The sequence below is a fragment of the Nelumbo lutea genome, chromosome 1, assembly GCF_056320005.1.
Source record: "Nelumbo lutea isolate HS-2025 chromosome 1, American lotus-T2T, whole genome shotgun sequence".
Lineage (NCBI taxonomy): Eukaryota > Viridiplantae > Streptophyta > Magnoliopsida > Proteales > Nelumbonaceae > Nelumbo > Nelumbo lutea.
Genome location: NC_142684.1, coordinates 147,491,191 through 147,503,221, shown reverse-complemented (window position 1 = coordinate 147,503,221; position 12,031 = coordinate 147,491,191). Strand labels below are relative to the sequence as shown.

At 34.5% G+C, this 12,031-nt stretch overlaps 1 protein-coding gene across 1 annotated transcript; it reads left to right on the top strand.

The window, feature by feature from the left end:
• Positions 1-4,446: 4,446 nt before the first annotated feature.
• On the top strand, positions 4,447-6,540 carry LOC148878232 (disease resistance RPP13-like protein 4). Its single transcript, XM_088965484.1, has one exon. The coding sequence runs from the start codon at positions 4,749-4,751 to the stop codon at positions 6,348-6,350; it is 1,602 nt and encodes a 533-aa protein (XP_088821610.1). The 5' UTR covers positions 4,447-4,748; the 3' UTR covers positions 6,351-6,540.
• The last annotated feature ends 5,491 nt before the right edge of the window (positions 6,541-12,031 follow it).

The window sequence follows — 12,031 nt, the reverse complement described above, 5'->3', positions numbered from 1 at the left end:
GTTATGGACATTGTTGTGATATTAGTATTGTTTATTTCATATATGCTTAATTAATGTTGAACCCTCTGGATTTCATTATTAGTATCTACTTCTAGTTGGTGTACTTCCACCACCACTAAACATGCTCTCACTTTGGTTTAATGGTAATGTGTTGGATGGTGTTGTTCTTTTTAAATCTGTTATGTTAAATGAGTTTATTATTTACTTTTTGTTCTCCAAATTAATGTCCACTTGATATCTCATTATATTCTTGTGTTTAAATCCATTCATGGTGTAGGCAGGGTTAATAGGAATTATGTCCGAAAAAGAGACACAAAGCTCATCTGTTGGTCACAGGGGAGGCCAACAAAGGGGGAAGCCATTGTTTGTGTCACGTCCACTAACATTGGGGGCAAATCGTGGTAAACAAATTCATTGAAATGATGCAATGGGTATGGCCTTGATAGAGTTACTAGTAGAGCAAGTTGCCCTATGCAATAAAATTGACAAGGGTTTCAAGACATCAGCATATACCTATGTCTATAGAGAAATGTCTAACTAGTTCCTAGTGGATATCAAAACCCACAACATAAAGACTAGGATGTACACACTAAAGCAAATTTACACGAAGGCAAAAAAACTACTTGGGACATCTAGGTTTGGCTGGACTGAAGCTAGAAATCATATTCAAGTAGGCACACAAGTGTGGGAGGAGTACACTTAGGTGAACCGGAAAAACTTCACTGATATGGTATGTAACAGCGTTGGTATTACAATGAAAATACTGGTTGTTGAATGCAAGCAAACCCACTTGCACACACCGTGAAAGGATGCGTCATGGAGATGTACAAGATGCAGGTGGTGCTAGGTAATGACTAAGCTACAGGGGATTATGCTCCGATGGGTACTGAGATGCAAGGTGATGTAGATATGGGTGATGATGATTATGTCGATGAGGGTGGTGATGATGTTAATGATGATGCATCAACACTTGTGGGAGACATCATTGTCATCATCAATGACAATGGGATTCAATCACAAAATAACACACCTTGCCCTGGTTCAGGTAACCGTAAGAGAACCCATGGTAGCAAGAAGAAACCGCATGAGCATTTTATCGAGGCAATTAATCATTTGAATCATACCATCAAGGAGATAATTGCCGCCCCGACCATTCAAATAGAGCAGGATATGGTTAACACCCTGTACTGAGAAATTATGGACCTCGCTTCTAAAGGCTTTGATGTTTGTGTACTGAATCTGGTTTTTTGGTATTTAGTGGAGAATGAGAAAGAAGCAGAGATATTCATCGACAGGGATAAAGCCTTGCGAGCAGATAGTTTATACAGTTCTAACAAAGCTTCCTGGGTTTGGCAGAATGCATTAGATGTGGACAGTGCTGGGTGTAGGTTTAAGATGGATTTGTCTATATGGACAGGTTTAGTTTATTTTGACAAATTAAGGATTGAGTGTGTTGATGACTCTGTTCATGCCTCTTACTTTTCTTATATTTCAACTGTATATGGGTTGCAACTACCTCAGCAAGGTATTAAGGTAACCAACTCAACTTCCACTAGTTCAACTTCAATTAGTAGATACAATAGTTGATTGTGTTCATGAATTATTTTGGGTGTGCCAAGTAAGATTGAAATAGAATACAAGTTGAACCAAAACAATCAAAACACAGAACAAAAGGAAAGAAATCAGATTTCATCTACAATTATATTATGATGAAATCAGATTTCAGATCTCATCTAGAATTATGTTACACTAGATTTCATCATCTTGGTCATTGTTTTTATACTTTCTGAAATTTATGACCTCTATTGATCATCAATCTTCATTTGAAATTGCAGGCATAGGAAACAAACAAGACATTTTTTATTGAAAGTTGCCCACTAGAGGACAAGAATAGTTTCTTGAGATTGTCCTTCACAATTAAAATGGAAGTCAATATTTAATTTCGTTAAACTATACTTCTATGAGAATGGAACAATGCATGATTGGTTATATGTTTTAAAGTCTAATGGTGGGATATAGGCTGATTTGACTCCACTTTGGTTTCTACACTAGTTTGTCACTTATTAATACCACCCCTTATTAAGGCCTGAATTGAATTCTTTGTTAAACTGATATGGGTCATTTGGGATTCTTCTCTAGATGATTTTTTTTTCTTTCTTTCTATTAGGTACAGGTTTCTTCTTATCTGTATAAATTAAACTCTATGAAATTGGGGACTCTTTGATTGGCCTGCTCTTTGGACATCTAGCTCTCTTCTGTAAAGCACTTATCTGGCAAATATATGGGTACATTTAGTGTTGGAACAGATTGCTAAGTGGAGCAAGAACAGCTGAGATTCTTAATTTTCAAAACTCACCAGAATTGGCAAGATTATAGTTGTTTCTTGTCATTTCTGGTAGGAAATAGGGTATTAAGGTAAGCAGTAATTAAGGTTTAGGTATGGGCATTTGAAGTTTTTATGATTGAATTCATGATCCAATGCTTCCATAACGTGATTGCCAGTAATTAGGGACTTTCGTATTATTGATTTGAAGGGCAAAGCTTGGTTCTACATAAGAACTTCAAATGGAAGCATTGGATCATGAATTCAATCATATTATTTTTTGAAAGCATAATAAATGGAAGCAGTAATTAGGTTTAGGTATGGGCATTTTGGAAAGAAAGTAGCATATTATTTTTTGAAGGACAAAGCTTGGTTCTACACAAGAACTGTTATTTATTTTTGCTCAATGGTGCTAGAATGGTTATTTGTCCAACTTGAATTTGAATATTGATAGAGTAAGTCTTGGTTTTTTGAATAATGATAGAGTAGGTCTTTTATTGTGTTTTCTAGGGCTGTTCATGGGTCGGGTTGGGTCGGTTTACTGGCGTTTTTCCAACCGATTCGACCTGGTCAGTTTACCTAGAAATGAAATCGAAACCGGCCCAGTACTAAGTAAAACCGACTTAGTCGGTTTGAATCGGTTTGGGTCCGTTTGGATCGATTTTGTGAATGATTCTTTCGGTGTGAATGGTAAAGGATTCAAGTCTAAGAAAGCAAAGGCCGGATGCCTAGAAATTAAAAATGATTCGATGGATTAAAACTGATATTTTATATATAAAAAATTTTATATATAATATGTATATTTCTAAAATAAAGCTTAAATATATAAATCTAAGTCGGTTCGGGTTGGTTCGGTTTTGGTTTTCATACATGAAAATCGAAACCGACCGGTGCTAAAAAAACCGACCAACTCAAGTTGGACCGGACCGGGTTGGTCGGTTTGGTTGGTTTGGGTCTTGTTATGAACATCCCTAGTGTTTTCTTTTATTGTGATGGGATACAGGTCTGTGATGTCTATCCACTTACTTTCCATTGGTAGTCAATGTTTTTCTTCCAATGTTACATTGTTAATTGTTTTATGGGTAAAAATAAGTAAAATGAGAAAATATTGCTATGAACCAAACACTTTTTTCCTAAAAATGAATTCTTTTCAGACTGACAAATGTCCTATGTTCATTTTCATTCTTCAAAAAAAAAAAAAACAAAGAATTGTGTCGGTATTCATAAATCGCTAGCCTAGGACTCCAATAGTCAATGTTTACCAATTGGCATAGATGTTTTGTAAAGGTACTTTCGTGAAAATGTTTCTATAAAAGTACTTTCATAATTTTTTTTTATTAAAATACTTTCCTAAAAGTGCTTTCATAAAAGTGCTTTCATAAAAGTACTTTCATAAAAGTGTTTTCATAAAAGTACTTTTGTAAGTGCTTTCATAAAAGTAATTCCATAAAAATACTTTTGCAAAAGTGTTTTTATAAAAATGTTTTCATAAAGTACTTTCATAAAAGTGCTTCTATACATGGTAAAAGTGATTTTATAAAAGTGCTTTTCTAAAAGTACTTTCACAAAAGTATCTTCCTAAAAGTGCTTTTATAAATGTGATTTCATAAAAATACTTCTATAAAAGTTCCTTCATAAAAGTACTTCCATAAAAGTGCTTTTATAAAAATACTTTTGTAAAAATGCTTTCATAAAAGTACTTTTGTAAAAATGCTTTCATAAAAGTACTTTTGTAAAAATGCTTTCATGTAAAAGTTCTTTTGTAAAAGTGCTTTTATGTAAAAGTAGTTTTACAAAAGTGCTTTTGTAAAAGTGTTTTCACAAAAGTAAACATCTATGACAACAGTGCTTTTGTAAAAGTGTTTCCTCAAAGAATGAAACGAACAAGGTGGGGCATGATTATTTTTCATGTTGCACACTACTCAATTTTTGTGCTATGGGACTGATTTTTTATTCTGAAAAAAAAAGTGACTGTTGACAAGAATTTTATAACCAAACACTACTATTCATTTTTGCCCATTCTTGCCTAGAATGGACAAGAATTAAGAGAATGAGGCCAAAGCAGTTAACCAAACATGGCCTTATAATCCGTCCATGCTATAAGGTATTTAAGCAGTCTAGCTATCTCGCTCCTTAATCAACGCTACTCTTTTAATTTACCGCTTCTTCTTCTTCTTCTTCAGTTCACCATACTCATGAACATTTGCCTGAGTTAAAGAAGAAGCTGTACGAATTACAGCAACTGTGCGGGAAGGAAGAGTTTCAATTCGTGAATAACGCATCTAACGCAGCCTTAGGTAGGGTGGAAAATTCGGAGTGGGAGCAGCTCATAAACCGCTTCAATGATCTGTCGGATCTCTTCGGTCAACATGCCACTCAAATCCAGGATACCATAGCCGAACATACATGTATCATCCACGACATCATGAGGATAAAATCCACAAGTTTTTATGTTGCCTACGGCTTGCCCTCTCAATCTCAGCTGGAAGGGGACCCTGATGATGTTTTTGTTCGGAAAGCGTCGAGAGAATGGGGTGACCTTGGCATCGAAGAGAAGATGTTGAGGAGTTCAGTCATCACCGATCTTAGGCTGAGTTTCGATTATCTCACAACACCCGAACTCAAGCTCTGCTTGCTTTGCTTCTCCGTCTTCCCAGAGAATGCTGTCATTAAAAAAAGGGAATTAACCTACTGGTGGATCGGTGAGGGCTTCGTAACACCCGCGGGAGACAAGACCGCCGAAGAAATCGGCCATGAATACATCCGCGAGTTAATGAACAACCACTTGATCGAGCCGTTCCCGGAAGTAGGATCTCAAGAAGCAAAGTGCTGCAAAATGCACCCTTGGGTTCGACAGATGGTGATTTCTGTCGCTAAGGAAGTTCAGTTCTTCGACTTTTATCCCATGGAACATCCCACCTCCGAGAACAATGAAAGGTCGGGGAGTTGCCTCGAAACTTCCTCACGATTTCGTCGGGCATGCTTAGCGACAACCAGTCGTCAAGGGTCTTCAGATCTAGAAAGACTGTATCACAAAGAGCTGCTGACACTATTCAATGTTGATGTTTGTTATCTTGATTTCAGAACGGATACATTCTCGAGGATGACGAAGCTAGTGGTTCTGCAACTAGGCAGGTGGAAGAGATGGCCCAAGCATCACATCGAAGTGGAAGATACCGGTTTCCTTGAAGGCTTGAGGGGTATGAAGCACTTGAGGTATCTGAGCCTCCAAGGCATATCTAGAATAACGAATCTTCCAGCTTCCATAAGCAAGCTCACCCACCTCACCATCTTGGACCTCCGCGCGTGTCACAACCTCGAGGAATTGCCTCCTGGGGTAGCGTCTCTGAAGAACCTGACTCACTTGGACCTGTCCGACTGTTACTTGATAGAGTACGTTCCCAAGGGGATCGGCTCCTTCTCCGAGTTACAGGTGCTGAAGGGATTTGTTATCGGTAATTCCAAGATCAATGACTCATGTACGCTAAGCGAGTTGGTTGAATTGCAGAGACTGAGGAAGCTAAGCATCAATATAGCAAGCGACGCAGTTGTTGCGGAAGGTGAGTTTGATAAATTGCAACAGTTGAAGGCTCTTCGTTCTCTAACCATAACATGGGCAATAAAAGAAGAGAAGCAGGACGATAACGGTATACGGTCATCGACGGACGCAGTTGCAGAAAGCCTGGAGTCCATTTCATTTCCTACAGACCTCAAAAAACTAGACCTCCGATGCATCCCTCGTGAAGAGGCACCAAACTGGCTCGAGCCTAGAAAAGTGGAGAATCTGGAAAAGCTATACATCAGGGGAGGGAAACTTAATCGATTACTGTGGGATCAACAGGATCCCACCTGGAAAAATGTCCGAGTTTTGCGTCTGAGGTTCCTAGACAGCTTGGAGATGGAGTGGACCAAGTTGCGGAGAGCATTCCCATGCCTAGAATATCTTAATGTAGTTAATTGCCCTCGGCTCAGGAGGTTCCCCTGCAATGCTCAGGGAGACTGGGAGAAGCGAAAGAACCACCCCTGATTAGAATTTTATCTTGTGTTCTTTCTCATGTTGGAGATAAGTGATTGATTAATGTCCTTTTTTAGTGTTTTTAATGGGAAATAAAAAGCTAAACAAAATAGCTAAGAAGGGAAATCTAAAATCTGTCTCAGCTGGGAAATTTTCTTGCAGAGATGAAATATAATCAAATTCAGCAGAAAACTTTTTGACATTATTTCCTTCCCATTTCACACTTCTTTCTTTTCCGTGGCTCTTATTTCTCCTAATTGATCATGTGCTATGTAACAATGCATTAATCTATATCTTTTATATTTCCTTCCAGAAATTCTAAAACAGTTTGTAGGGCATGGAGAGGAGAGCCCATCTGATGACTATTTAATCCTGATTCTAAATGTGGATGATCTCATTTTTCCTTTTTTTTGGAGCAGTAAAAATGATAAAAGGATTCAAGCGCAGGGGAAACTACAGACCATGGTAGCAGAGAGATGTATTTTGGGTCTTTTATCAACACCATCTGACAAAATTTAGTGTTGAAATTACCTGTGGCCCACTTCCTTTCCAGCTTATTTGTTATGCTTAAAAAATGGATCAGTAGGTGAGGGTGCAAATGACTTGCTATTCTAATCAGACTTTAAAAGATGTTGCAATTCAGGCTTATAATCCCACTGTCTTTAACAAGACTATCCGGGTAAATTTTCCCTTTCATCATATCAATTTTCTGTTTGCTTGCAGTGCAAATCTGAACCTAAAACAAATTTTTTCCTACTTCAGTTTTGCATCCCTTTGTAATTATGATTTACACTCCTATCTGAAACCTAAATTTGTACTTTTTGTCTCATTTTCTCTCATTGTCAGTGCAGATTTTGCATCTCAAAAACCTTGTGCCACCTTATTCCTACCTCAATTTCTCTCATATAAAGTGGGGAGTGGGGACTATATCATCTTTCTTCTTATCTCACTCCCAGTCCCAAGCAAATAACTCTCCTCCTACTTCCATTCTCTTTCATATAAGGTGGAGATCACATTAGTTTACTTCCTATTTTACTTCTCACAAACAAATAACATAGAATCAAATCTAAAAAAAAAGTAAATCAGAATATACTCTCAACTTATTTGCACTCCCAGCATTTACACCATTGCAAATGAAATTCACACCACAAACAAACTGAGCCTTACCAAAATAAAAAGGTTACAGGCAGTGGGGTTTTGTTCAAATACTTTTCTCTTTTAAAAAGTCGTCAGAATGTCAGATATAGTTTTCTGGGTTTTGTTCAAATGCTAAGATCTCCCCTCGGGTTTACTTAACCTACCCCTTATAGTTTGGGATTAAGTTATTCCACCCCTCCCTACTATTACCTGTTAGTTTTAGCTAGTGATGGAACATGCTCACGTGCCATTTCAATCTTTTAAAAAATCCATTTTACCTTCATTTGGCACGGATATCAAATGGATAAAAATTTCACCATTAACTTTGTGTTGGGTATGAAAGGTTGAAAATAGGTTCATGAAAAACTAAAAATGACAATAAAAATTTGAGATTTTAAAACTGTATTCATTGTTTATAAATAAGGATGCCTTTTATTAATATATATTTTAAAAGTAAAGCTTCTATTATTGTTAAGGGCATTTTGGTGAAAAAACTATCTCTGTCTTGTTTTCTATCTATTTGATTGAAACTCCAGTGGTTTGATGGTCAAATATAACTCTTTGTTTATGTCTTGGGTTGAAACAAATTACTATAATTTGCCCCGCCTATGAATCAATCAGCATTTTCACAAATTTAATAAATGAAGGCCCTTATTTTCATATTTGTTATTAATTACTTTAATTTTGAATCTATTAACTCTTTTAAAATTTTGAATATCAAATTGTACCCCCATGAATGGATTGTTGAAAAATCCACCTAATCATTCAAATCTTTGTTGCAAAGTCTATAAACTATATGCCCTCTGTTTGAATCATCAATCATAAGAGCTTACTTCAATTTTGACTGTAACTCCAAGTAGTATCTGGTAAGAGGAAATGAGGAATAAGTATCTGACTGAAGTTATAAGTAATTCACCCAAAAAGAAAATCACCATACCTTTCTTCCTAGTCTTGCGTGAGGTAGGGTTGCAAACGGATCGGATCAGATACAATATACCTAGATCCAAATTGGACTCATTAATAGATCAAATCTTATCCATTGGATTTATATGAGATTCTAATTGAATTTGGACATTAAATAACATTAATGAATTAAACTAATAATTATATATTGTTATTAAAATAAACAAAAATGACTTTCATTGTATATCATCAACAAAATGATTGAAAAATAACTTGTATGAAACTTAAATCTGTGATTCTTTAGTAAAAAGACAACATCCAAACCAGTTTTACTAATAAATAAAATGTAAATCTTATATATATATAAACTGAATTAGATTGAATAGTGGTGGATCCAGATTCTTTTCAATTATAAATGAATTGAATCTGGATTACCCTTAACGGGATCAAATTTGAATTTGGACAAACAGATAACATTTGCATCCCTAATGTGAGGAAGGTCATCAGGCTTAGAAGTGTCACACATGATCAGGATGAAATGTACTGCAACAGTTCTTTACTGTTTGTCTCTTTCATCTTTCAAGCTCAACTTTGAGCACAAGTCATGGTGGAAAGAAAGAATTGCAGGATGGATTGGCCACGACAGAGAGGACAAGGGGCTTCTAACTCTTCAAGCTTTTCCTATGTATTGTGATTTTTGGTCTGAGAAGGAAACCTGGGTAAAACAGCATTCTAACTGTAGACTGCCTACACAAAAGCTTGCTATTTCAAATCAATCACGCAACTGGGCAACATGGTGCAAAAATATTTTGTTGGGCATAAGATGTACTTGGAAGTAACATTAATTTATTATAAATGACCTATTGTTTCATAAATTAGCCTTTCAAGTGCATTCAAGAAAAATAATAATTAACAAACAACATATCAACCAATTACTTGATATTCTGAAGAAAAATAAAGTTAATTTTTCCCATAAGTTGCAAATTACACACCATTCTTCTGATTATAATTCTTAAAATTACTGTAAGGCACTATACGTAACTGGATAATCCAGTTTACGGTAAAATGTAGGAGCAGCAGCAGGCCATTAGTCCCATTAACTGCCAATGGACCATTCTCACTTATCACCATCAATCATGAATAATTTAGTAAATAAAATGAAAGCTACTATCTTGAAAATCATAGGCAAGAAAGACTGGCTTTAAGCAGTAACCTAGGTTGGTTAGGCAAAGCTCACCAGCCTTGGCATATAAGCCACAACCAAACAAGCGTCACCCCTGCATACTAACCTCCCAGCAGACACAATACAAGCAAACTTCCCAAGGTATTTTCCTCGGTCCCTACAAAAACAAAACTCCATAACCTTTGATTAGAAAAAATAAAAGCAAGAACAAGGGAAAAGAACAGCATCCTCAATACAACTTTAATTGTTTATTCTTACAAGTTAACCAAACTTTTCCTAGCTAATAGTATACTTGATTACCTTTTGGTGCTGCAATGAGGACACAAACAGTTAGATAACCATTGGTCAATTCCAAGAATAACATTAAAACATGATCATCCGGCCTTGCTCTCCATATTTAGTTGTGAAGTATAAAGGTGGGATGAGAAAAAAATGAGAAAGAATTGCAATCATTAGGCCCTTCTGTGACTTTAAGAGTCAGGATTTTTATGAGGGATGCATCTTCCAAAAAGATCCCACGCATTATACATCGCAATCAGAACAAGTGCATACCCGAAAGATCACCAAATATGAGACATGATTTGCACAGAAAAAGAAAACTGAGCCATTACACACAATGAGGAGGATATTTTCCTTATGAAAAAAGTGTTAATTTTTACACTTTCAGGTACTAGTAATTAAGCACATGCATTGCACGTGAGAAATTTTTTTAACATTAATTATTTGAATTTTAGATATATCATAATTAAGATAAAAATTGAAAATTAACAAAAGTAACAATATGATTAAAAATAAACTCAAATGCTTGTAATAAATGTGCACATGCATTGCATGTGAAAATTTTAAATTACAATAACAATTATTATTATTATTATTATTATTATTATTATTAAATTTTGTATTCCATTAATTTTTTCTATAAATAAAAATAAATTTTATTTTAACAATTATTTTTATTTATTATGATGAATATATAGCACTATAAATGTTCCCAAATGCAATAGAATTTTGTGTTTTATCTTTTTTAAATATTTATTATTCAATTATGACATCATGAGTTTCTTTGAAAAGTTGGACCATTGACCAACCATCTAGATAAGAAAATAGCTTTACTTTTTTATTTGTTTTAAATTATATATCATCTACATTATATAAATAATTTTTACTTATTATACTTTTATTTTTGTTTGGCATAATTAATATATAACTTTTTATATATTATTTTGATTACTTGTACTTTTTTATTTTTTAAAGATTTATTATTTAAATATCATATCATCGGTTAATCCATTTGACCCAAACCACTAACCCACAACCCAAAAAGGAAAACAATTTGGCCCAAATTTTTTCTTTTTTTTTGTTATTATTTATATTTTCTATTTTTTAAAATTTTATTATTTGACTAGTGACATCATTTTATTTATAGGTTGGTTTTAACTTTGGCATTCCATTTTCATCATTAATAAAATTATTATATATTTCATATGTATTTTCATTTAGTATAATGAATATGCAATATTAGAGATATGTCCAATTCTTTTTATTTTTTGTATATATTTTAATTTTGTATTATTAAATATGACATTATTTATTAACCCATTGGACCCAAAATGGTTGAGTTGCTTACCCACCATTGGGAGGGAAGAAAATAGTTTTGTTTTCAAATTATTTTTCAAAATATTTATTTTTATAATATTAAAATTAATTTTGTGGATTTAATGAGTATACTTTAGTATGAGATTTAATAAGAGAGAATAGGAAAATAGTTTTATTTCTAATTGTTTTTAGATTTTACATTCCATTTCCATCATTAATAAAAACATTTCTTATTTATCATACTTATTATTGTTTAATATGTTGAATATATAATGTTAAAAATGTTCCCAATTTTTTTAATTTCTATATTTATTACATTTTATGAATTTTATTATTTAGTTGTGACAACATGGATTGGCCCAATGGTTGGGTTGCTATATTGCAACCTACGCGATCAGGGTTCAAATCATGGAAACAGCCTTTCTGTGTATTTGCAGGGGTAATGCTGCATATATCTATCCCTCCCCAGACCCCACATTGGCCGGAGACTCATGTACTGGGCTGCCCTTTTACCATGACGTAAAATAACTTGATAATGGTCATCACATATGACTGAATTAAACTAAGTTCTTAGTTGAACAAAAACAAATAAAATGTCAGTTGAACAGACCCCTGATGTCTATTACTTTAGTGCAAGTTGAGAAGCAAAAGAGAAACTCTTCAAGTTGAATCATAGTTTTAATGTTGAGGTTCTTTCACTGACAAACTGAACAGGACTTCAGCCATTTATATATATATATATAGGTAGATAGATAGATAGATAGATATTGATCAGCTTTAATAAGCTAGAAAGAGAAGTTGTGGGAAAGTCCTTAAGTTATTCTTTGTCAACTTCACCATTTTCAGTAATTTTACTAGAAACCAAATGCAGCTT

What these genes read in the sequence shown, in the direction of transcription:
- LOC148878232 (XM_088965484.1), top strand. Translation starts at nt 4,749, where the DNA reads ATGAGGATAAAATCCACAAGTTTTTATGTTGCCTACGGCTTGCCCTCT.